The 26,797-nt window shown below is 43.8% G+C and overlaps 1 protein-coding gene across 1 annotated transcript in view; it reads left to right on the top strand.

Annotated features, from left to right (window-relative positions):
- Nucleotides 1–719: 719 nt before the first annotated feature.
- The window catches only part of B4GALT6 (beta-1,4-galactosyltransferase 6), a 77,195-nt gene continuing 51,117 nt past the window's right edge, over nt 720–26,797 (top strand). The window contains exon 1 of the mRNA XM_075532949.1: nt 720–969. Within this exon, the coding sequence (XP_075389064.1) occupies nt 855–969 (115 nt within the window). The 5' untranslated portion in view covers nt 720–854. The remainder of the gene's footprint in view (nt 970–26,797) is intronic.

Below are 26,797 nucleotides of genomic sequence, written 5' to 3' on the forward strand. Positions count from 1 at the left end.
GGGCCCGCGCCCCGCTCCGCAGGCGCCTGGCCTCCCTCTGTCGCCCGCCGCGCCTCGCGGGGGCCGCTCTCCGCCCAGCGTCCCGGGGCCTGCGGGGGCGGCGCCGGCGGCGGGGACGCCTCACCCCGGCCCGGCGGCGGGGATGCGGATGCCCGGGGCGCCCAAGCGGCCCGGCGGGCAGCTGACAGCCGCAGCGGGCGCCGGAGCGCACTGGTCGCCCGCCGGGACGCCGCCCTCGCCTGCGCTCGGCTCCCGCGGCCGTAGCGGGGCTCCGGGGCCTGGCGCGGCATGAGGAGGCGGCTCCGCACCGGCGAGCGCCCGGCTCCTCGCCCCCCAGGGTCCCTGCGGACCCCCGCGCTGCGCGCGCGCCGCCTGCGGCCCGGGCGCCCACGCTAGCCCCGCGCGGGCCCGGAGGAGGAGGAGGAGGAGGGTCCGGGGGCGGCCTGCGGAACTCCGCTGGCCGGGGCGCCGAGCTCGGGGTCGGGGCGCGGCGCACGCGCTGCAGCGCGCTGGTGCTCCCCACCTGCAGCCCCTCCTCCTGCCACCGCCGCCGCGGCCGCCGCCGGGCCCTGCCTCGGCCTCCGCGCTCCCTGCGACCCCGGCCCCGCGGCCGGCGGGCGCGCTCCTGCCTCCGGCCCTCCCCCTCGGCCCTCCCCCGACTCTGCAGCTTCCCATTCATTCCATCCGCTTCCCCTCCTGCCTCCTCCCCCGCTGGCCCGCGCCGCTCCCCGCGGACTCCGCCGCAGCCCCGGGCCCGGGGTGCTCAGCACTCGCATGGAAGTGTAGAGCGTGCACGGCGTCCCACACCGGCCCGGGAACGCAGCCCGAGCGGCCGGCCGGCCGGCCCTACGAAGATGTCTGTGCTCAGGCGGATGATGCGGGTTTCCAATCGCTCCCTCCTCGCCTTCATCTTCTTCTTCTCCTTCTTCTCGTCTTGTCTCTACTTCATCTATGTGGCTCCGGGCATCGGTAAGCAAAGGGACACACCCTCACCTTCCCTGGTCACGCTGAAAGAGAGAAACGCAGCTTGGTACTTCGGGGGGTTTGGAAGGTGGAGAAAGAGGGGGGCTCGGGAAGGATTTTTTTTTTTTTTTTAGTGTGCCTTCAAACGTGTCAGATAAGCTGCCTCGCAGCCACGGTTGTGGTATGTAAGTTTTTGTTTTAATAAGACACGGATAAATAACTCAGGTTACATTCAATGGGCATTGCAGAATTAGGTGTGATCGCTTTAGGGGCCCTTGTTCTTCTGTGTATCCAAGACGGCTTGATTTCATTTAATATCACGTCTTTGGGTCATTGCTTACTCGTAATTTTCTTAAAACATCCTGAGCTACAAAACTGGTTGTGAAAACATGATTGAGATCAGCAGGCCTCCTGAGTTCAAGAGTGTGTTCGTATGTTCTAGGTCACTGTTTTAGAACGGGGTCAATAGGCATTTGTACCACATGTGGAGATTTTCAGAGAATTAGCCTTGATAAAAGAACACTCCATTCTGTATGTATATGTATGGTTGTGATAAGAGTTGTATGAGCCCCTAATAAAATGTAAAAAAAAAAAGAACACTCCATTCTTTAGTGTGTTTGGGGTCTGCTCTTCACTGGCAGGCTGCTCTGCTACCTGTTAGGGTGACATTGAAGATGAAGTAACAGAATACCAATTATGTAAGAATTTGTGGTTTAAACATTTCACCTTCCACTTGTAATCTTTGGGCCGTTACTCCCTAACATAATTTTTGTGCAATCCGTTAGAATTGGTTTCTTCTTGGTTCAAAAGGGGTCAATTATGACATTATTCTAATAAATGAAAAAATCGGAACTTCGTCTGGCTATTAAACTGCATCCTATTTCCAAAACTTCCCAGTTACTCTTTTTTATGGTGTTATATGACTTAGTAATCATCAGCATCTCCCATCACCCCCACCCCACCCCCCAATTTTATTTCTTTTCTGGTTGTTAAGAATCCTATCATTTTGTAAGCCTTCTGAGCCACTTGCCACATCGCACCTAAGTTAAAAATACAACAGCCCTTGCAGAGTAGAAGCACCTGCAGATTTTGAGATGGAATTCTTATCAGGGCATTGTCTTATATAAGAATAAATCATTTTAATTAATTGAGATGGGATAGAAAGGAAACCTAGAAACAGCTTTATTCTTAAGAAAAACCCAACTATTAAAAAATATGGTTAAACCTTTCTACCTAAGTGTGAAGTACAAATGTCTCAGCTCAGACCTGAATGTTTGAGAAGACATGAATGGTTGAAACCTTGATGTATCCCAAAATAGAACTTTGAGGTTAAAGTTTAAAGGAGTATGAATATTTTAACATTATTTTCCATTAATGCAGCATTTTCTTAAGGCTAATAACTCCCGAGGCCAGTTGTAGAAATGAGTATGAGCCCTCTGTGGAATTAGGACAGTTAGGTGAAGAGATGGAGCAAGGGTTTTTCTTAAAAACCACTGTCATTTTAGAAGTCATGTAAATGTATCTCATTCTATTACCATTTTTCCCTTCCTCATGTGGTTCTTTAAAGATTGGGCATTTTTTGATAGACGTTACTTCTTTTAGGCATCTTTTAGCTTTGAGAAACATTTAAGAAAATGTTTCTTTACACAGAAAAAACTTTCTTGGGATTTTGAGAAAGGGTTTAAAGTTCTGTGACTCAAAACAATGTAAGGAAGCTAGAATTACATCTCTTCCTGGATAGTCCTCTGTTCACTTTCTTTTGTTAATGGCTTCAGATACTTATATAAAGATTCCGAACATACAGTTAATATGAAATGCAATAATTGGTTATTTGGATGCTGTTGTTTGTTAGAGAGCAGTCAACGCGTGGTCATGATATCATAAAAGATTTGGCAATTACAGGCAACTTAATTGAACTGGTTTAGACCTCCCAGCTCTTAAAGGCTTTAGTATGTTATAATTTTTACAATAATCATTAAAACCTATTAAAAAATGAAAGCCGAAACTTGTAACATCACCAACTTGTTAAACTGAATCTTTTTCCAAAGCCTAGTACTATCTACCAAAAAAAAAAAAAAAGGAACAAAAAAGCTCTTTATCTTATTGTTTGCATCTTTAAGCATTGGGAAGCTCTTTTCCAAAATTCAAAATTTCTCATGAAAGTGTGAATTAATTTATTGTGTGGAAACGAGTACTGTCAGTTTTCCTCCAAGAGCTTGCTCTCTCTGTTAGTTTTTGGATAAATATCAGGTCAACTACATGAGTATAAGTAACTAGAGTTTGTCAGTTTTTTTCATGTCAAAATGGTTGGTTCATCTTGTCATGCAACAGTGAATTGCACAACTGCCCTTCCAGATAACCACAAGTCTATAAAATGTGGTCAAAAAGCTTTGTTACCTTTACCCAATTCACAAGGAAAAGATTTACAAAAATGCGTTTATTCTGACTACCATACATTTTTAATGAAAACTAATGCACTTCTCAGTTGTCATTTATCTACATGACTTCATCTTGAAATGATTCACGTGTTAGCTTAGATTATATCTTGAGGCAAAACTTCCTTATGGTTAAAATATATGTTGTATAACATTACTTACTTTTTGTATCCTAAATCTTCATATTCTAATTCTTCAAATTTCTTCAGTAAAAGAATCCTTCTTAATCTACCAACCTGATTGATAGCCGTCAATGATATTGCTCTCTGTGTTTGGTTCAGAAACCTGTTTTTGTCATGTGTCTCCCTGGCTGTCCTTCTGCCACTTGTTCCACAGTTTCGGTCACTTTTGTCTGTCCCTTGCTCTTTTCCTTCCTCCCTCTTTCCCCCCTTCTCTCCCAGCAGACCCACCTGACAGTAGTAGGCAGTATCAACTGTTTCGTGTCTGATACGTGTTTGATGTTGCTCAGTGTTCTGTTGGTTATTTGGGGTCTTCATCTCTAATGAGCTCCATAAAACTGAAAGCTCATGGTTTTAAGTATCACTTGAGACATTTTCCCTAAAATTCTAGCAGCAAACAGAGGGATAGTCTTTAGACAGTGAACCTCACTCAAACACTCACTGCCATCGAGACAATTCCAAATTATAGCGACCCAATAAGACAGGGTAGAACTGCCTGTGTGGGTTTCTGAGCGCGTACTTCTTAGTACTGAAGAAACTGGTCTGTAGACATTCTTACCACAACCATAGGAAGTCCATGGGCAAATTGCTTTTGCTCTACCCAGTAGGGACAGGAACCATGTATCCATCCCTGTGCATAATTGCAAAAGGATGAGAATAGTGTTCTTCTAAGCTAAGGTTTTGCCTCGGGAGAAAGAATTGGCTTTCTACTTTCATAGAGTTACAGTTTTACCAGAAACTGCTGAAATTGATGTTTCCTGTATCAAAGGTGATGAACAGACTCATAAGTTCATAAGTTCATTCAACAACCAGGAAAGGAACCCCTGATAGAGGTGAGACATTGTTTGAGGTGCTCATGAATTAAAACGTGATGGAGTTTCCCTAGGAACGTTTGAAGCCCTTTGTGAGGTAGAAAAGATTGCGTACGTGCCTTGGGAGTGGGGTTTTCACTCCCTGTTGTCATTTTCCATCGACCCACTGTTCTGTTCTTTGGGTGGAGGTGGAATCTGGTCAGGCCACTTTGGTGTAATTTCTTATGGGTCATTTAGGGAATGACCTAGCAAAAAGTTTTGCTGTGTGAGCCTTGGGTTTTGTGTCTGTCTGGAGGTGATGTGATCTGTGGTCAAGGTGTGGCGGTGTGCACATTGGTGTATCTACTGTGCAAGGGAGTGGCCAGTTGATTTCTGCCTTGGGCCCTTGGACCCATTGTCTAGGGTTCTCCCTGGGCCAATTTAGATTTCTTATCTCTGTCCTTCAGCCTCTTAACCCTTTCTAGGTGAGCCTGGTTGTCTTCTTTTTCTGTTGCTATAGTCTGATGTTTGTTCTCAGAGACATTTTTGTTTGTTATGTTGTTCTCTCTCTCTCTCTCTCTCTCTCTCTCTCTCTCTCTCTCTCTCTCTCTCTCTCTCTCTCTCACACACACACACACACACACACACACACACACACACACGCACGCACGTGCTGTGATCTTCAGGATTCCTCTCATGGGTTTCCTTGGATCGAGATGCAGTATCAAACATCTCTTCCCTCTGGACCCTCCTCATTAGCCTGTATCTCATGCTACCATTCTTGTCCTGTGAAGAGCAGCAGGCATGAGAAGTTTGGAAATGGGGAGAGATGCAGTGCATTGTTTTGGAACCATCCTCTAGCATGGGGGTGGGGGACCATTTGGATATTTATCACATCGTCCACCAGCCATATTGGTCATACATTGAATCAGCTCACCCTGAATGTGATGGCTAGAACTGCATCTCTTGGATGAGGTGTGTGATGGCCACTGGGATTGATGATTTCTTGGGCCTTACATTGCCTGGGGACTGGACATGTTAGTAGGAGGACAGGTGAGAGGGCACTGCCACTGGCATTTAGGAGCTGCGTGGACTGGTGATTGCATCAGGGCTGGGTGGAGAGGATGTGAAGGGTCAGTTGGGCTAAAAGGAAAGGAGAGGCATTAAGTTGATGCTCATAGTCTACAGGAGTCATCCAGATGGCTAATACGGAAAAGCCCATGCGTTGAAGATATTTGGACTGTCTTAAGTAGGGATGCCTGCGGAGTATCCAGGATGAGCTTGTCAGTAAATAGGAAAAAGAGCCTGGAGTCCAGGAGGAGAGATGTGACTGTCTATAGCAGAGTGTCGGATTGCCCAATAAGCAAGGTACGCATGGGTTACTTGTGCTACGTCTTAATCAGTAGTGAACAATTTCCCATTTCCCACATCAAAGGTTCTGCTTGTAGACATGGCTGACATCTGTCTCTGCCCCAACCTTCCTCTGAAATTAAAGACTCTTGTCAAATGTGCAGGATTGAACAAGGCATGAATTTATTTGTGTTTACTAATATGCAGTGAATAATTTTGCTAATCTGCAATGATAGGTCCCATGTTTTTTGCTATGAAGAAACTTTCGTGACATTTGCTCCAGATTAGTAAGCAAACACAAATCAACCTGCATGTCTACCTTGCTTCTTCGGTCAGACTACCTTGCTTCTTCGGTCAGGGATTTAGCATAGGAGAAGGTGAATGTACTTACCAACTTCGTCCCTAGCGCACCTGAGCAATACATCGCACACATGCTAACTAGCAGAAGTGATTCAATAAGTTATTCTTAAATGTGGACCATGGAGGTGGCTGAAGTGTAGTTTGAAAAGTTTTCCATGCGGTTCTGTGGTGGACGCTTTGGACAGCTTGAGATGGGTGCCTGAGGAGAGCTCACAGAGGCTGAAGAGAGGATAACCCAGCATGAGACAGTTGAGAAGAGCAATCAGAAAATGAAGAAAGAGATAATGAAAGGGAAGAGGCTTCCTTCTTACCCCATTAAAAATATAGAAAATATACAAAGATGGTGATCAGCAAGCTGCTTGTGGCAGTGCAGTACGTCAGCTAACGTCTAAAAGAACCACCGGCTCAATAATGAGGAGGCCCTAAGTCAACACAAGAGCAGTTGTTACAGGGGCCCGCGGTCCCAAACAGACCGTACTGAGTCGGGTATAAACGGAGCAGTCAACGGAAAGAGCCGCGTTTCGAAGAAAGGAAAGGGTTTCTTGACGGGTACTTGGTTCAAAGAGCGCAGCTGGCAAAATGGGAAGACACTTCTGTGGAGGCCTTAGTAGGGAGTAAGGGTGGGATTCAAAGATTTGAGAAGAGGAATGCATGATGGCTTGTGATCTAGGAAGACTTCATTCTCTGGTCACAGCAAATGTTTGTGCATTGCTCTGTCCAAGACACTGTGGTTCAGCCTCGAACAGAATCAGTATGACCCTTGTCTTCATGGAGCAGATAGTTGAAAATTCTGCCCCTTAGAGAGCTGATAAAAACGGAGTATGACATGCAGGCTGTTATGAAATCCCATACTTCTAGGCATTCAGGGAAGACTCACATAGCAAATGGAGGTGAAACTGAGGCCAACACTTTAATTAGGTAATGAGGTGGACTTAGAGAACGTGTGTTTCAGACAGGAATGGAATACAGGTGGGATTGCTTCAAATAGTTGGTGGGAAAATTCCTGGAGACTGTAGCCCTCAGGCATGCTTCAGGTCTCAACTGAGCTCACCCCCATAGTAGAATAATCAACCCTTTAAGTTTAAAATACCAAATCCATGATCTTTTCATGAAATTTTCCACACCCACTTGTGTTTGAAGGCTGAGATGAAAGAATGGAAAGCTACAACACACAACAATGCTGTCTAGGCTAAAGCAGATGTCTGAGTAGAGCCAACAGTTAATACACTCAGCTGCTAAACCACAAGGTCAGGGGTTTGAGTCCATTCAGGCCTGTCTCTCTCCTTTAGCAAAACCAGCCACTGAAACCCCTGTAGAAGCACAGTTCTGCCACACAGGGGCTAGGAGATAGGGTGGGGCTACCATGAGTTAGAATTGACTTGATGGCAACTGGTTTATTATAGGCTAAAACCAAAACCAAAACTGGTTTATTATAGGCTAAGAGCCCTAGCAGTGGAAGCCAGAGATAAGAGTGTAATCAGGTCTTTAGTTGTTGGGATCAAGAACTTGACACAATTGGACATCCCCTTAAGGAAGGGTCACAAGGAAGAGATAAGCCAGCCAGGGTGCAGTCTAACACCAATGAAACATGCAACTTTCCTCTAGTTCTTTAATGCTTCCTCCCTCTCCCCCCACCCCACCCCACACTATCATGACCTCAATTCTACCTCACAAATCTGGCTGGACCAGAGCATGTACAGGGGTACAGATAAGAGCTGGACATGCAGGAAATTCAGGACAGATAACCCTTCAGGATCAATAATGAGAGTAGCGATACCAGGAGGGTAAAGGGAAAGTAGGGGGAAGTAGGGGTAGAAAGGGGGAACCAATCACAATGATCTACATATAACCCTCTTCCAGGGGGATGGACAACAGAAAAGTGGGTGAAGGGAGACATTGGTCTGTGTAAGACATGAAAAAACAATTTATAAATTATCAAGGATTCATGAGGGAGGGTGGGAGGGGGGATGAGGGAAAAATGAGCTGATAATAAGGGCTAAAGCAGAAAGAAAATGTTTTGAAAATGATGATGGCAACAAATGTGCTTAACACAATGGATGGATGTATGGATTATGATAAGAGTTGTACAAGCCCCCAATAAACAGATTTTTAAAAAACCCAAAACTTGAACTTTACTTTAAAGGCCTTGCCAACTGTTTAACAATTTAAACAGGAAAGTAACCTACCTCTGTTTTAGGCAACACTGCAGTGAATTCAAAGGAACCAAAGGTGAATCAGAGAGACTAGATATGGGTGTTGGGTCAAGGGTACAGGTTGACTGATTTTGGAGATGGGTGTAAAGAAGCTAAAGATGCTGTGGTAATAAAAATTGGATGCCTGGTCAAGAGTCGTTGAGAGTGGTCATATCGGATGATACTTATTTTTGAGCAGTTGCCTGATGGGCTTGAAGTACTTGCGTAACACAGAATGATAGAAAGTGAATGTCTTAGACTAGACATTTGGTTTCTGCTATGGAATGTACTTGAACCTTAGTAAATAATAATTGTAAAATTACTAGGATTTTTTTGTGTGTTGCCATTTACTTCCTTTGTGAAGCGCCCACATTCTTGCTGATAAGTACCCTCGATGTTCCTGATTAATTCACATCTCCAGGCCTAGACCCTTCAGTTTGTTTACTTACTTTGGATGGTTGAAAAGTTTCTAATGATTGGAAACTAGGAACAATGGGAAAGATACCACAGTTAACTGCATCAGTTAACAATGACTTTGTTATAAGTTATTCCAGAATGTAATTTCTTAAAATAGGAGAGTCTTGTTATCATGCTTATCTCAGTTTCTGTCTGTCCGGAGATGACACAGCTTCGTTCAGCTGCCCCTGGCTCCAGGTCTCTCACTGAGCGTCAATCAAGATGTTGTCAGAGCTGTGGTTGAAGACTCAGTGGGCAGTGAGGGCCTTCAAAGCTCATCGTTGGGGTTTGGAGCTGGATTTGGTTTCCTGAGGTTGTTGGAATGAGGGAGCCAGGCCCATGTGAGTTGTTGGCCAAAGTCCTCCCAGTTCCTTTTGACAGCTGCTTCTCCTGGGGGTGCTTTGCAAGGTGCGAGTCAAGGTCAGAGAGACAGAGAATGAACATGCCCCAGGTATGATACGTATTCCAGATTCCTTGAAATGTAGTTGGGAACAGGGTACATTTTCCTTTTGAACCAATGTCATGTTCATACCTTTGCCTCAGTCCCTGACTCATGGTGACCCTGTGCTCAGTGGAACGAAATGCTGACAATCCCATGCCATTGGTTCAGGCCACTGTGATCCAGTGGGGTTTTCATGATTAATTTTGGAACTCAATTGCCAGGATTTGCTTCTCCCATCTGTTTCATTGAGGCAGTTCAGGCAGAACTTGTCCAGCATCATAGGAACGTGCAAGTTACCACTGACATTCAGCCCGTGACTGTCCGTGAGGTACACTGGCTAGGAGTTGAGCCAAGACCTTCTGCATGGAAGTTGGGAATTCTATCACTGGACCCCCACTACTTTGAAAGCAGTGCTCTAGATCAGGGGTCCTCAAACTTTTTAAACAAGGGGCCAGTTCACTGTCCCTCAGACTCGTTGGAGGGCCGGACTATAGTTTAAAAAAAAAACTATGAACAAATTCCTGTGCACACTGCACATATCTTATTTTGAAGTAAAAAACAGGGCAAAACACCCGATGGGCCGGATAAATGTCCTTGGCGGGCAAGTTGAGGACCCCTGCTCTAGATGATAGTTCATTTCCTAACTCACCCTGTGAGAAGCCTGCTTATCACGGCTGTATTACAAGACTTATCAGAGTTAAGTGTGATTCTTCTGGGCCTTAGGCACTGGGGGTCACAGCTGTGGCTGTTTCTCTCCACTAGCGTCCCCGCATTTTCCCTTCTATTTAAGGGCCCATGGCCCTGGGAACCTGGAACACAAGAGCCCCTGGCGAATCTGGAGCCAGTGCTGGGTACAGAAAGCCCCAAATGTGGCTCACTGTTTTGTCCACTATTAGAATGCTGCTGAGTTTTACCTGTCGTACTCCAACACTATCTGTAAAACCAGTCACGGAAAGGGGAAAAAAAAACCCAGGGCCACTACCAAACACACCCACAAACTCAATCTTCTTAAAAGTTATTAAAAGAAAAAACAGGAAAGCATTGTGCCCTTAGGAAGCCAGCCGAGTCCCGGGTAGTGCCATCAGTTAACATGCTAGGCTGCAGAGTGAGAGGCTGGAGGTGAGTCCACATCAACATGGCCTGGAAGAAAGGCCTGCCTATTGCCTGTTGATAAACCAGCTCCTTGGAGCACGGCGCAACTCAAACACACACGGGCGGGTCGTGAACTCAAGTTCACGGCAACTTCTCTGGAGAGAGTGCTTTCTCAACCTATAGTCTCAAGTCAGGGGTAGATCTAACCAAACTCACCGCCAAAGGACAGGGGAGAATGGCCCCTTGGGTTTCCAAGACTTTATATCTTCACAGGAGTAGACAGCCTCATCTCCCATCGGGCTGCTGGTAGGTTCAACCCACAGATGGACGCCACCAAGGCTCCTCATGAAGGGCTGATGAGCCCCTGTTAAGCCTGGAGCAGGTGCTTTGCTTTGGGGAGTCAGGAGACCTCTGGAAACCCCATGACTGTGCTCTGTTTGTAGTGTCCACATAAACTCCCCAGCACCTTTCCTCCTCGAGTCAGGGGGACAGGCATGCTGCTGCTGCTGGTCGCCCTGCCGCCCACATGGTAACTGGTGTTCCCTTTCAAGCTGGCTTTCACACTCGTCTTCACCTAAGTGAAGATGGCAAGGAGGGTGGAAAGGAGAGGCGGGGAGAGGAAGGAAGCAGAGACTTTCCTGGTGGCTTTTTAGAGTTCTTTTAGGAATGGAGAGCCAGCCTGACTGGCTGTTTGCATTGATCCGAGTATCCTCTCTCTCCGGTCGAGTTCCCTGGCCACCTTGGCCCCGCTGGCTGTTGTCACCACTGCCTCAGACAGCAGTCGACCAGTTTAAGCAGAGCAGTGTTTCCTTCCCTCCCACATTTGCATGCCTCTTCTCCTGTCTTTCCCCCTCTCCCTCTGGCTCTGGCGTTGGTTCCTTTCTTAATTTCTGGAGCACACGGCGGTCTAGCTAGCCTTTAGAAGACCTTTCTGATTTCCACTCTTGCCTTTTGTCAGCAGCATAATCAAGAGAAGGCTATTAAGTAATACTGTGAGTAGAAGGCAGGGGTGGGTGAAATGGAGGTTGACGGTAGGTTGTCTGAGGACACTGAAAATGCCAGCGATATGCCTCTGGAAAATGATGAGCTTACGTTGATTGTCATTGGACATTTCTTAGCACGTGTTGGAACACACCGGAGAAGGTGAGGGACCGCCAGCTGTCATTTCTCTCCGGCTTACAGATCCCATATGGGACTTACTAGCTTTCACGCTCAGGCTGCCTGTGGGGCCCGGCTCTTGAGCAGCAGGTGTTTGTTTCCTTCTTCGTAGCATCATTTAGCCAAGTTCAGGATAAGCTGCAGCAGCAACGGAAAACCCTCCCCTCTCCAACATTGGAACGGCACCTGCAAGCGGGTTAATCAGTAGTTGCGTTTTGGTTGTGAAACACAGGTGACTCTTTAGGGAAAGATTCGGACTTGTTTTAAATCTTGAATTTGTACATTTTGTTTCCTGCAGAGGTGTGAGAATTATGCCTCTGTGCCGGGACCTTTGTTTCTTGATTTATCAGCTCAGTTAGCTAACATCTAGGGCACCATCATTTCTTTATGTGGGATTTTCAGTAAGGAGGATGTAAATTCTTCTATACTCGAGCTTGCATGCATATTTGAAACGGTTCTACATGAGGATGCATTTACTCTAAACCTATTTGGTTTGTTATAAATACTATTAATTGGGGTTACGGAATTGCTACAAATAGTGCTTTTCAAACATCACTATGCTTAACCCTTCTTTAGGCTAATCACTGCCATCAAGCCAGTGCTGACTCATGTCAACCCTACAGGGCAGGAGAACTGCCCCTGTGGGTTTTCCAGACGGTAGCTCTTTGTGGGAGTAGAAAGCCATGTCTTTCTCCCATAGAGCAGCTGGTGGTTGAGAACTGCTGACCTTGCACTTAGCAGTCCAACCTGTAACCCCTACACCAAAGGAGCTATGAGATAAAGGTATTTCCAAGTTATTCCCCCCACAGATTCTGATACATTTTTTTTAAACAAACCTTGGGTAATTCGGGAAATTTTTTAATTTGTATTTTTTCATTCTATCTTCTTGTGACTTCAGTGAACGTTTACACAGAAAGTTAGGCTCCTTGTGGACAGTTGTTGGGTGGCGGCTCCTCTTTTCACACGGCGTCGACAGGAATTGCATTCTGGTCGCTCCCATTTCCAGCGTCTCCTTTCACGGCCCCTTCTAACCTGGGTTTTGGAGTCATTATTGACCTTTTGGGCCACAAATGAAAAATCTTAAAATGGGTAGTATCCTTGATTTTATGTGCTAATCTAGTATTTCATCAGAAGGTGATTTGGGCGTAGTTTCAGCTCTCTAACCGCTCCAGGTCCAGGTAGGTCTGGACATCATTTGAATTTGGTCCTGCGTGTTTCTGTCAGAGGCCATCTATTGTGACCTGGGTCAGAATGGTAGCCAGGTGTCACCTAGTTCTCTTGTCTCAGGACACATGAGGCTGTGGCTTGGGGAGGCGGTTAGCCCTGTAGACTTAATTTCTTCTACGAGTTTTGGCCTCCTTCATTCTTTGTAGCTCTTACTGCAGAGGGCCCAGCAGTTGGATGTTAGCTTGCTGCTTGCAAGCTTTTAAAACCCCAGATGGTACTTCCCTCACTAGGGAGCGGAGCATGAACATGTCAGTTGAGACTAAGGTCCTAAACTTTCAAACCCCCAAAACAGTTTGTAACAGTATTTAGTGATGTCTGAGAAGTATTTGTAACTGTTTCCTTTAAAACTTTGTGCACCCACATGTACATGCAGGTATGAGATAACTTTATACATTTCATGGACAATTTTGATTATCTTTTAATTTCATTTCCATGAATTTTTGATGCCTCCTCATATATGAAGTTAAGCCAAAAAACATTGCTACAAAATAAATAAATATCGACTAAACAAGAGTATCAAAATGTGAAGCGTTTATTTGGGCAACTTCCCTTAATGTGTAATGCCTTCCTCTTTCCCCAATTTAAATCCGCTTTACTCTCCGTGTGGAAATTCTGTAACTCTAGTCTCCCCTCTTCCTACATTGTTGCAATTATCCTCGCTACAGATTAGTCTCTGGTGGTTCCCTATTTTTCAATTGTGTAGGTTTATTTTACCTTCACTACTTCTATATCTGGGGCTGACTTCTGGGTGTTGTGATGTATGGTTAATCTAAAATTGTTGTTAGTTTCTTGGAAAGGTGCTCTTTTTTGTTTTTACAGATTCCTTTGATTGCTGTCTATATGGAAATGTCATAACTTCATTATCATATTTGAGGGACAGTTTTGCTGCATATATCTTTCCTGTAATTTTTTTTCCCTTTCAGAGTTTTGAATATGTTATTCCATTGCCTTCTTGCCTGTGTGGTTTCAGATGTTAATCTTATTATTTTCAGATGTGGTTTTAGAAATCCAGTGGGGGTCACATTAGTTTTCCTCCGTAGGTAACTTTTGTTTATCCCAAGCTGCTGTCACTGTTCATGCCTTGTTTTGGGTTTTGGAAAGCGTGATTGTGCTATGTGGTAATGTTTTTCTTTGGGGATCTCTTACGTGACTTTCATACAGCTTCTGGATTGCCTGTGTTCTCCTCTTGTATGGTATTGGGGAACTTTTCTTCCAAACTTTTGACCATGCTCTCTGTGCTTTTTTAGTTTGTTTCTGTTCTGTTGGTCTCCCTCTTGATGGAACCCCTTTTAATTCTTAGACTTTCTTCAGGTTTTTCCCTTGTCTGATTCTACCTCGACCCTCTTCATGAGATTTGTTGTCAACCTCTCCAATTTGACCTTCCATTGGCTCAGTTCTCCTCATGGTGTTTACAGTGCATTTCTTTTTCTTTTTTCTCTAAAATCACAGTATTTAACTTCTAGATTTCTACTTGCTCTTTATTCTCTGTGTTATCATCTGTGTTTTCTGCCAGTCTGTCAATCACCTTCTCAAATTGCCAAGTATGTCTAAGTAACTTCCTTTGGAATTCCTTATCAGGTAGTTTCTCATCCTGAAATAATTCTCAAGAAAAGATTTCTGCCTCTGTGTTTTGGTCACGTTTTGAGCCACTCTACCTTACTACACATCGACGTGATCTGATGTGGTTTCTTGTCTCAGAGACGTTGTCGCGGTGTATTTGAATTGATTTGGTGATTGTTATGCTGGTGTGTTTGTGCGCACTCTCCACCTGTCTGCTGGCGGGTGTGATCAAGAATGTGAGTGTGTATGCACTTCCCTCTTCCTGCCACAGTTGGACTGGCGCTAGCCATTGGTCCAGGTGTGGAGGCTGCAGAGGGAGCATGGGCGTTGTTTCTCCTTTGTCATGGTCGGCCACTGGATGCCTGGCCATGTCTGGATTGAAAGCCTGGAAAAATTCAGAGTGGTGATACTGCGATGACTCACTTGTCTCCTCTCCCATTGCTTTCACTTAGCTTCTTCTCCCGATCTCGATTCAACCTACTTCTCTGCTTTTCCTCTGAAGCTCAGGCTCCAGGATTATCACTCGCCTCTGTTTCACCAGCTCTCTCCCATCTTCATTGTTAGCAGGCGTTGCCTAGAGAAATAAATCCAGAGACACTTACATGTGTGTAAGAGAGAGCTTTATATCAAAGAGCAATTGTGAAAACATTCCAGCCCAATCCAGATCAAATCCATAAGTCTGAGATTAGCCCACATGTCCGATACTATTCCAGTCTGATACAAGTCCATAAATTCCTCTTTAGACTCACACAGCACATGCAATGATGCTAAATGCAGGTAGATCATAGGCTGGTTGATAGAAGGCCCTGTGGATCCAATGGTGGTAGACACATCTCCAACGCTCTGGCTGCCGTTTGCATGGCTCCATATGGTGTCAGAAGGAAGAGAAGGCAGGAGGAGAGAGAGAGAGAGAGAGAGAGAGAGAGAGAGAGAGAGAGAGGGGTCTGTCGCTTCTGATGGCAGAATCAAGAAGAGAAGTTCTCAGAATCCTCATGAGAAGACCACCCCTTTATTCTATTTATCAAGTTGCCATGAAATTATGTAACTCTCACAGCAGATCTGGCTCTCATCTCCACCATCGTGCCAAAGTCAAGCTGCAGAACTCCAATAAACTCCTAACCTACCACAGCACGCTCCAGCCCCTGCTGCTCCCCAGACACTTCTGCAGGCAGTTTTTTATTACTGAAGAATTCTGCATTGTTTTCATTCGCACTGAGTCAAAAAGAAAGATTTGGCATCCTTGAATGACTCAAATTGGGTTTTGGGTTTTTTTGGGGGGGAGGGGTGGAAAGTCTGAAGCTCAGGCTGTGGGGTGGATGGGATAAGGTTTCCCAAAGAATTGCTTCCCCCCTCCCCAAGAATTTCTTATAGAATAGCCCTTGTGCATAAAGAATGGAGTAAGCCTCAACTGAAGGCATTCAACTCAAGCTTGATAGGTTAGTGAACCCAGCTTCCAAAATTAGGTGCCCAGAAGCACCCCACTCCAGGAAGCCTCTGCCTGAAGGCACTCAGCGCCACCTCCATGGCCCAGCAAGGCTGGCTTCCCCAGAAGGTGCCCAGAAGGGACATTACTTGACAAGCCAGCCTCCTGTCCTAAAGTACTCAGCATATTTGCTCTGTGGGCTGGGAAGACCACCACTGTTTCATGCTCCGGCTCCTGGTTCTGCTGCTGTTCCTCTGAGGTCCCAGCTGTCTTCTGGACCAAGGAGATTCACTGTACACGGCTCTCGGGGGCCAGAGGACACACCCCACTTCTGGCTTTTGCTGATAGTGAGACCCTGCCTTCTTAGGGAGCTTATTTTAGACAGCAGTATGGCAATCGGATTCAGTTACTCACAGGTGAATTGTATCAGTGTCTTCCCCCACATTCTTATCCAGACCTTTGCAGACAAAGGTCGTTTGACATGAGTTACAGAGACCTTGGCTAGGAGAGCCACATTAAATGGGTCACTGCACCTGCATTGTGAGAGATGAGCTAGAGGGACTTAATTTTCAACAAATAACCTAGGTGGGGTGAGGAGGGGGGGAATGTAAGTGCTGAAGAGATACACTTTCCTTAAACTGATAATTTTATGCCATTTGATCTTTTATCGAACTAATTTTACTTTTTAAAAGCCAAATTAACTTATTTTTAAAATCATGTTTTACTGGAGATAAAGATGACTATGATAGTGAAGTGAAAGATAATTATTGAGACCAGCTCTTACCTTACATCACAAATGGGTTTGAAGGGGGCACACCACAGTTAAGCAAATTGATGTACAAGTGAAAAGACAATACGACATAATCGCATTGCAGGGGTCTGTGAAGCAGTCAATCTAGAGCCAGAGCTTGAGTAGAGGCGAGCTTCTGTACTCCTTGGATCATGCTCATGCCAGGCCTTACCCAAAGGCAGTTTACACTTCATAAGTCATACAGCGAAATATTAACATGTCAACCAAGTTATTCATAGACAGGAGGGGAGGATGAGACTGTAAACATGAACAAATTGATAAGCTGGCTGCCTTTTGCAGCCTTTGTCAGAGAGTAGGAAGCAAAGGGTGTGTTCTTCCCGGCAGTGACCTACCAACAACTGCAGCAAACAGCTCTCTGGGATGAGCTGTTATCATTCTCCCATGACCTTGAGCCATGAAATGTGTTAGTCCTGTCCCATTTGCCTAAAGAAAAAGCTTTTTCCTCCACAGTGAAGAATTTTTCCCTAATGAGTGGACAGATAGATCATTTAATACTAACATTCTGTGTTTCTTTAGGAGTTTGCAATGACTTGGAGATTGAAAGATGAGTAGTAGTATTTATGTAGCAAAGGGCTTAAGTGGAGAGCAAATGCCTTGAAAATGATGAGGGCAAAGAATGTACAGATGTGCTTTATACAATAGATGTATGTATGGACTGTGATAAGAGTTGTATGAGTCCCTAATAAAATGTTTAAAAACAAAAATTATAAATAAATAAATAAGATTTATTTAGTATTTTTAATTACTAAAAGGATATGTTGTAATTTACTTAACAATAGCAACAAAAGTTTAAAAAGTGTATATTCATTTGAGGAGTCAATTAAAATAATTTGGAAACAATTATTGACAGCATTTGGCTTGAAAAAATCTTCATAAAATGCCTTTATAATTAAGTATATATATGAAATTTTTTTTGCTAAAGCATGATACCTTGATTGAAATAATTATGGTCTATTTTGTTTTTAGGGATTTGAGACTGGCTAGTATCAATATGATTTTACTAAAACCACCTTACATATATTGCGCCTTTCTGATAATTAAGTTAATTGTTCAGAAATTATGATTTCTAATTATAGAGCATTTTCAGTTTGACTCATAGGATGAGAAAGTTGACCTTATTTTTCTTGAATCAACAGACTGAAGGTAGAGAATTATAATGTGCATTGTTTATTGACCTGAAAATGTGCTCTCATTTGGAAATCTTTGAATTAATTTTTACCACACAATGTCCCCATCTCTGTTAGGCCATGTTGAGTAGAGAAACAAATTCAGGGCCACTCATGTATGTATAAGAGAGAGCTTTATCAAGCCCATAAGTCTGGTAGTAGCCCATATGCCTATACTAGTCCATAAATTCCTGTTCAGACTCATGCAGCACGTGCAATGATGCCTGATGCAGGAAGATCACAGACCAGTGGGTGCAAAGTCTTGAGGATCCAGGGGCGGTAGAAGCATCTCAGCGCTGGCGAGGATCTCCATGTGAAGCAGAGAGAGAGAGTATGACCCACCTCCAGGTCAAAAGAGAAGTTCCCAGAATCCTCATGAGAAATCCATTCCCACAAAGAGGCATGATCAGGCAGTGACCTGATTGACAGGCTAGCCTCCACCCCTTCACTCTTAATATCCTCAAATTGATGCAAGATTATGGAACTACCACACCATCTTAGTTATGTGGTGCTGCTCCAACAGAAATGCTACAAGTGCATGATTAACAAATAAACTTGTTTCTCATTATTTAGGAGGCTGGAAGTTCTAGTTCAGGGTGTCAGGTCGAGAGAAAGGCTCTCCCTCTATAGTGTAGTCTCAGGAGGAAGGTCCTTGTCTCTTTAACTTCTATTTCTTGCTTCCCTGTGTATTGGCTTCAATCTTCCCCCAAGTCTAGTAGGTTCCCAGTCCAGGGACCCCAGAGCCAAAGGGTATGCTCTGCTCCGGAGGCTTCTTTCCTGGTAGTAGTGAAGTCCCTCCCTCATGTTGACTCCTCTCAACTTTATCTCTCATAAGAGTGAATGTTTAATTCAAGTAAGGATGATAACTTGAGTAAGGGGTGTGTGTGTTAGTCTGGGTAGACTAGAAAAACAAATTCATAAACACTCATATGTGTAAAAGAAAACTTTATATCAAAGAGCAATTGTACATTACGGAAACATCCCAGCCTAGTCCAGGTCAAGTCGATAAATCCAATATTAGCCAATATGTCCATTACCAGTATATAAATTATTTTGCAGGCTCATGCAGTACATGCAATGATGCTGAATGCAGAAAGAAAGATCACAGGACAGTAGGTGGAAAGTCTTGTGGATCCAGTGGTGGTGGAAGCCTCTAAGTGCTGGCAGGGGTCTCCATGTGGCTCTTCCAGCTCCAGGGCTCTAACATAGCTCCATGTGTCTTGTCACAGGAAGATGAATCAGAGAGGGTCTCCCATCTCCAGGGAGGAATACCGGAGTTTCCAGAATCCTCAAGAGAAGGCCATGCCCACAGGGAGGCCTCATTGGCTATGGCCTGATTGACAGGCTAAACCCCACCCCTTTGCAAGTTGACAAAAGATTATGTAACTACTACAGGAGTAATTGGATCATGCCCTCTTAGAAAAACTGTTACCCAGTATACACCACACACTAACCCTGCCTCATTCATAAAATGGAAGATAATTACATCAGATCACAAACTGGAAGATGACCACACAATACTGGGATCCATGGTATAACCAAATTGGCATATATTGTGAGGGGATACAATTTAATTCATGATAGTCCCTTTTTCTGCATTTGGTTTAAAGTTATTTTCCTTTCATAAAAAGTTGAACTAGTGAAGGTTAACTTAATTGTGAAAATACAAGAAATTGGGAAAAATTATAAAGCATATTTCCTCACTAAAAGTTCTCACTTTTAGTGTTAATTAAACTTTCAAGAATGTATATTTTAATTTTACTTTTATGTTACATGCTCTGAAATCATTAATATTCAACAATGTTCTAGTGTTTCCTGGGCACATTTATATATGGTTTATTCTTTGCATTTGTAATTTCATTAAATGAGTTTCCTAACTGATTAGACTTTTACTAGACTTTAAAATCTAGTAAATTGTCTGCATCTACCTTCTCTGATTCTCTCATTTCTTCTTAACCTTACTTTCCCACAGTATGGTTTATAAATCTTAACTTGAGCTGTGAGTTTCCTAAGGTTCCTGTCATGCTTAAAGAACTATTTGGTGATGTGAGATATGAAAATAATAATCTATAACTTATCAAGGGTTTGTGAGGGAGGACAGGTGGGGGAGGGAGGGAGAAGAAATGGGGAGCTGATATCAGGGGCTCAGGTGGAAAGAGAATGCTTTAAACCTGATGATGGGCAAATGTGCTTGACACACTGGATGAATGTATGGATTATGATACGAGATGGAAGAGCCCCCAATAAAAGTACTTAATAAAAAAAACTGGGACAGTAAGTAATGAATTAACAAATGATAGGATAGCTCTTCTGTATTAGAGCAGAGCATTCATAAAACTGGATCCAGAGCACATTTAGAATTATCGGCTACATTTACACTAGGCTGAACTGACGGTCCGATAGTTGCAAAGGAGACCAGGTGGTGATGGAGGCTCTCTGTGCCCCTGCAAGTCTTGGTTGTACCAGGGAACCCACGTTTCTGGTATTGCTTCCTTCAGGTCCTGGAGAATATTCTGCTTGCTAAAGTCGAGGGTTGGGGGAAACGAGCAAGACCCTTAACCAGATGAAGTGGCGTGTGGTGGTGACAATGGCAGTAGTTGTGAAGACAGTACGGGACCAGGCAGTGTTGTTTCATCGTGAATCAGAGCCAACTTGTTGGCACTTCGCAACACTGATGAAGCAACGCTGCTTGATAAATGATAGGTACTCAATACGTATCAGTAAAACAAACAAATGTCACCGCCCCCAAACACCTTTATTGAGAGAGTTGTGAAAGTCAAAAGAAATATAACCTTGATTGGTATTCAAGCACAAATAGTCTCCAAAAAATAACTCGTTAAATTTCAAACTGTTAACTTGACAAAAGGAGTAGGAGGTTTTTTGTAAAGAGGCCCTTTCACTATTTTAGTTTCTTCATCAGTAAGCTTGAGTTGTTGGCTAGTTTGTGAAATTAGCCTGCTCTCTGTGTGATGGCTGTGCCCATGATTACCCAAAGCAAACTCTTGGTCCTCAAGTTAGACAGAGCCCAATGGACTCATTGGGTTTTCAAGGCTGTCAATCATTATGGAAGTAGACTGTCACATCGTTTGCCTTCAAAGTGGCTGGCAGATTTGAACCATTGACCTTTTTTTGGTTGGCATCCCAGCACTTTAAGCATTCTATCACCTGGACTCTTCCTATACCCATTGTGACTTGATAAAATCATAGTCCAACAATGATTTACAAGAAAAGTGGGAGGAGATTATTATGGGAAGGGAATTATTTGCTTTGCAGATTGCCTTGAGGCTATACCTGGCTTTAAATTATCCTCACTGTGGACGATATTCTCTACAGATCTTACTCTTTTTTTTAACAGAAATGTGATCATTTCTTTTCAGAATTGACTCAGTGGCAGTGGCTTTGGCACAACCAGAAGTTTGTTATTTTTCTGTTTTTAATCCAAGCAGTTCCCTGGTCCTAGGAAAAATATGAACAAAGTCAGGTCTGTCCTTAGAGTTTATACCATCATTAGAGACAGAATATTTTGCTTTACCAACAAGAGAGAACGGTGTCTAGGAATTTGGTGAACCTGAGACCAGATATAGAAAGAAGGTAGCTTTCAGTATCTGAAACAGGCTATTAGGTAGATTATTTTGAATTCTTAGAAACTCAGAAACTCTTGATTCAGATTATCTGTAGCCTGGGACATATGCAAGCAGTGGTTTTTCCATGCTGTTTATTTTCCTATGTGTTCTTCAGATAATAAGGGAAGTCACGTTTACCTCTGATTAATAAGTGCCCCTCTGGTTCCCTGCTCCTTGCATGAACTGAAATCTGGCTTATCCCTCATATTATTATTTCCTTCAAAATATTTTGCATTGAGGATTTTTCATTTTCCTTTCTCCCCTCCATGGCTTGGAAACACGATTTCTTTCCAGTTGTTTGCCCCTTGTGGTCATTCAAACCTATGCTTGAATTTTAAAGACTTCTAATGTGCTTGCTTCTGAATTTATTCACTGAACTTACATTGGGAAATATTGTACCTATATCGAGGAGTGGGGTATTACCTTTTTCGGGCTGCTGAACAAATGGCCAACAGTTATGTGACTCGAAACAACAGAAATTTATACTTTCACAGAAATTTATACTCTCACTATTCTGGAGTCCGAAATTCGAAACCAAGTTTCTGGGAGAGCCACACTCCATTTGGGGGCTCGGCGGGCGACTCCTTCCTTGTGTCATCTAATTTCTGGTGCCTGTTGGTATTCCTGAGCTTGTAGACTATCGAGAGATGCACGGTCTCTGCCTTGTCTGCACATTACCTCCTCCGAGGGACTGCATCTCAAATCTCCTTCTGTTTTGTTTGATAAGGATACCTGCCATTGGATTCTGGGATAACGTAGGATAATTATCTCTTATCAAGATTCTTAATTTCATCTGCAAAGACTATGCTTCCCCAAACAGAATAAGATTCACAACATGCACAGGTCCTACAAGCTAGAATGGGAGTATCTCTTTTTTGGAGAGCATTGTTCCGTCCACAACAGATGGTCATAAGAAAGGAATGAAGGGCAAGATATGACAAAATAACGATGTATAAATTACGAAGGGCACATGAGGGAGTGGGGAGAGGGAAGGGAGGGGAAAAAAAAAAGAGGACCTGATGCAAAGGGCTTAAGTGGAGAGCAAATGCTTTGAGAATGATCGGGTCAGGGAATGTATGGATATGCTTTATACAATTGATGTATGTATATGTATGGATTGTGATAAGAGTTGTATGAGTCCCTAATAAAATGTAAAAAAAAAGAAAAGAGGAGAAAAAAATGATTAGGGCAAAGAATGTACTATACAATTGATGTATGTATATGTATGAACTGTGATAAAAGTTGTATGAGCCCCTAATAAATTGTTAAAAAAATATATATATATATATAAAAGAAAGGAATGAAATATAATTATTATGTATACATGTACTTATACATATGATGTACTATGTAAGAATAAATTTTATGAGGCAGTTAAAATTTTGTGAGAATATTCCATGATTTAAAAAAGTATTAATCAGCTTTTTGCGGGGCTCTTACAAATCTTATAACAGTCCGTCATTCAATTTATTAAGCACACTTGTACATATGTTGTCATCAACATTTCCAAAATATTTTCTTTCTACTTGAGCCCTTGGTATCAGCTCCTCTTTTCCCTCTTTCCTCCCCCACCCTCCCATCCTTGTGAACCCTTGATCAATTATATATTATTGTTGTTATTTCTAGTCTTACACTGTCCATTGTCTCCCGCCACCTACATTTCTGCTAGTGGGCTATATATCCAACATTGTGATGGGTTCCCCCTTTCTCTCCACCCACCCCTCCACCCCAAACAATCCCATGACCCTTATGATAGTGCTACTCCCACTACTGTTCCCGAGGGCTTTATCTGTACTGCATTCTTGTGTTGAGAGCTCTTATCTGTTCCAATGTGTGTACTCAGGTTTAACCGAATTTGTAAGGTGTCATGGTAGTAGGGGAGGAGAAGCATTCAGGAAATAGAGGAATGTTGTGTGTTTTGTCTGTGCTATACTGCACCCTGATTGAATCGTACCTTCCTGTGACCCTTCTGTAGGGGGATGTCCAGCTGTCTACAGATGGGCTTTGGGTCTCCACTCCAACCCCCTTCTTTCACATGGTTATAATTGTTTTAGATCTTTTGATATCTGATCCCTGATCTCTTCAACACCTCATGATCACACAGGCTAGTGTGCTTCTTCCATGTGGGCTTATTTGCTTGCTTGCTAGGTGGCTGCTTGTTTAACTTCAAACCTTTAAGACCCCAGATGCTATATATTATGATAGTCTGGCACCATCAGCTTTCTTCACCACATTTGCTTATGCACACACTTTGTCTTCAGCGATTGTGTCAGGAAGCTGAGTATCAAAGAGTGCCAGGTTATTAGAATAAAGTATTCTTGTATTTAGAGAGGCGTTGAGTAGGGGCCCAAAGTCTGTCTGCTCTCTAAATACTTAACATATAAGTATATGTACATGTACAATCACTTCTATCCCTTTCATAATAAATTAATATATTTACATGTATACATGCCTGTAGCTACACCTCTATAAATGCTTTTGACTCCTAGTTCTTTCCTCTATTTCTTTTCACCTTCCTCCTGTCCCTCTCTCTCCATGATCTTTTAATTCCATTTTCTAAATCAGCTTTGTATACTTGGAGTCTCTGAGAGGCTCAATTCTTAAGCTCTTGACTGTTAGCTGAAAGGTTGGATGTTTCACCCACACAGGCTCCATAGAAGACAGGTCTGATGGTCTGTCCCCTAATGATGCCAGCCTTCATAAGTCTGTGGAGCATCTCTCTTCTGACTCCGGGGTCCCCATGAGGTGGGCTGAAGCTCATGGTAACTCACAGTCACCTAGAGAAGGACAGGTGCTTGCAAAGGTAGATGGACGGGCAGCCAAAGGCAGAAGAACGTGGACGAGATGAATCGACGCAATGCCTGCAGCGATGGGCTGTTGGAAACAGGAGCAGTTGTGAGGAGGGTGCAGGGCCCTGCAGGGTTTTGTTCTGTTGTGGGCTTGGAACTGGCCCCATGCCACCTAAAAGCAAGAACATTCAGCAGTATGCCTAATCAAAGTTGATACCCTGGAAGGGGTCATTCATTCATCTTCTCTTTAGAAACCCTGCAAATGTCCTGCAAGATTCTGCGTCCCTGAATGATTTGGGCCGCCACTACTCAGCTCTGCCGGTTCCTGCTCACTGTGTCCCTTTGACATCCCGGACTGCCTCGCCGTTGTGAATGTTACTTCTCATCCCCGCAGCGCCCCCTGTGTTCTGATAGACCTTCCTGTTTTATCTTTGTTTTTCCCTCTCCCCCAGACCCTCCATCCACTTGAACCTTTCCAACTTACTTTCTCTCATCACACTCATTTTCCCCGAGGAATGCTCCACACATGTGCACGTCAGCCCCTCTGCTGATACTGACCTGACAGAAATGTCCCCTCCCCTCCCTTCGTATCTTTTCTTACCTTAAGTTACTCCCTCATCGCTGCCTCTGCTAGTTCCTCTGCTCAGGCTACCGTCACACTCAGGTCCCTTTTATTCCAAGAGCCTTCCCTTGACCTTTCTTTCTCTGAGACGTGGGTACTCCTTGCTGTTTTTTCCTTAGCAACCCCTTTACATTTCATGTGTTTCTTTTGTTTCCATGGCTTTGCTGACATTCCTCTCTTGAAGGGACTGACAGACGTGTCATCCAACTAGTTGCCTTCAATCAGTTCTAAGTCATGGTGACTTATATGCATCAGAAGAGAACTGTGAGCCATAGGATTTTCTCTCTTTTTAAATATTTTACTAGGAGCTCTCATAGAAATTATTGCAATCCATAGTTCCATTAGATCAAGCATAGTTGTACAATTGCTGCCATCATCATTTTCAATACATTATCTTTCTTCTTGAACTCCTTGATACCAGTTCCCCTTTCTCCCCTCTCTCCCCTACCCTACCCGCCCCCCCCCCAACCCTTAATATATATTATTGTTGTTGGTGTTTTTTTGCCAGAATTTACAACATCCAACGGGGCACATTCACCTAAAATTCTGATGTTTGTTTCCCTTGAGTGCAGTTATACAATCATCACTGCTATCAGTCAACCACCCCCTCTTCCCATATCTACTCCAGGAGTCAATACTCCCTTACTGCAGTGGTTCTTAACCTGTGGGTCGTGACCCATTTGGGAGTCAAATGACCCTTTCACAGGGGTCGCCTGATTAATAACAGTAGCAAAATTATAGATAGGAAGTAGCAATGAAAATAATTTTATGATTGGGGGGGATTCACCATAACATCAACTGTATTAAAGGATTGCTGTGTTAGAAAGGTTGAGGAACTGCCTTACTGTTTCTGAGCGGTTTACATATCTTTGATTTCGTGCATCAAAATATCTTGCTTGTACCAATGTACATATGTAGGTCAGCAAGATTAGTGAAGTAAAACTAAGGCCGACACAATCGTGGAAGGAGGAGGAGGCCCGACACAATCGTGGAAGCCAAAGCGGGTGAACAAGCAAATGTGGTGAAGAAAGCTGATGGTGCCCGGATATCAAAAGATATAGCGTCTGGGGTCTTAAAGGCTTGAAGATAAACAAGCGGCCATCTAGCTCAGAAGCAACAAAGCCCACATGGAAGAACACACCAGCCTGTGCGATCATGTGGTTCTGAAGGGATCAGTTACCAGGCATCAAAGAACAAAAAATCATATCATTGGGTGCACACCTCCATGACACAATCGCTGAGGACAAACGGGTGCATAAGCAAATGTGGCGAAGAAAGCTGATGGTGCCTGGCTATCAAAAGAGATAGTGTCTGGGGTCTTAAAGGCTTGAAGGTAAACAAGTGGCCATCTAGCTCAGAAGCTACAAAGCCCACATGGAAAAAGCACACCAGCCTGTGCTAACATGAGGTGTCGAAGGGATCAGGTATAAGGCATCATCAGGAAAAAAAAATCTTACCATAGTGAATGAAGGGGGAAGTGCAGAGTGGAGACACAAAGCCCATTTGTTGGCCTCTGGAGATCGTCTTGCAGAGGGGACTAGGGGAGGAGATGAGTCAGTCATGGTGTGATGTAGCACCGATGAAGAATTCAGCTTTCCTCCAGTTCCTAAATGCTTCCTCCCCTGCAACTATCATGATCCAAATTCTACCTTGCAAGTTTGGCTAGACCAGAGGATGTACACTGGTGCAGATAGGAGCTGGAGGCACAAGGAATCCAGGACAGATGATACCTTCAGGACCAGGGGTGTGAGGGGTGATACTGGGAGGGTAGAGGGTGAATGGGTTGGAAAGAGGGAACTGATTACAAGGATCTACATGTGACTTCCTCCCTGGGGGACGGACAACAGACAAGTGGGTGAAGGGAGACGTCAGACAGGGCAAGATATGACAAAATAATAATTTATAAATCATCAAGGGCTCATGAGGAAAAGGGGAGCGGGGAGGGTGGGGAAAAAAGAGGACCTGATCAAAGGGCTTAAGTGGAGAGCAAATGCTTTGAAAAGGATGAGGGCAAAGAATGTACAGATGTGCTTTACACAATTGATGTATGTATGGACTGTGATAAGAGTTGTATGAGTACCTAATAAAATGTTTAAAAAATAAAAATGAATTATTAAAATAAAAAAATAATGGGAGGAAGAAATTCTTATTTTAATTA

This window comes from Tenrec ecaudatus, chromosome 15, assembly GCF_050624435.1.
Source record: "Tenrec ecaudatus isolate mTenEca1 chromosome 15, mTenEca1.hap1, whole genome shotgun sequence".
NCBI classification, from domain to species: Eukaryota; Metazoa; Chordata; class Mammalia; order Afrosoricida; family Tenrecidae; genus Tenrec; species Tenrec ecaudatus.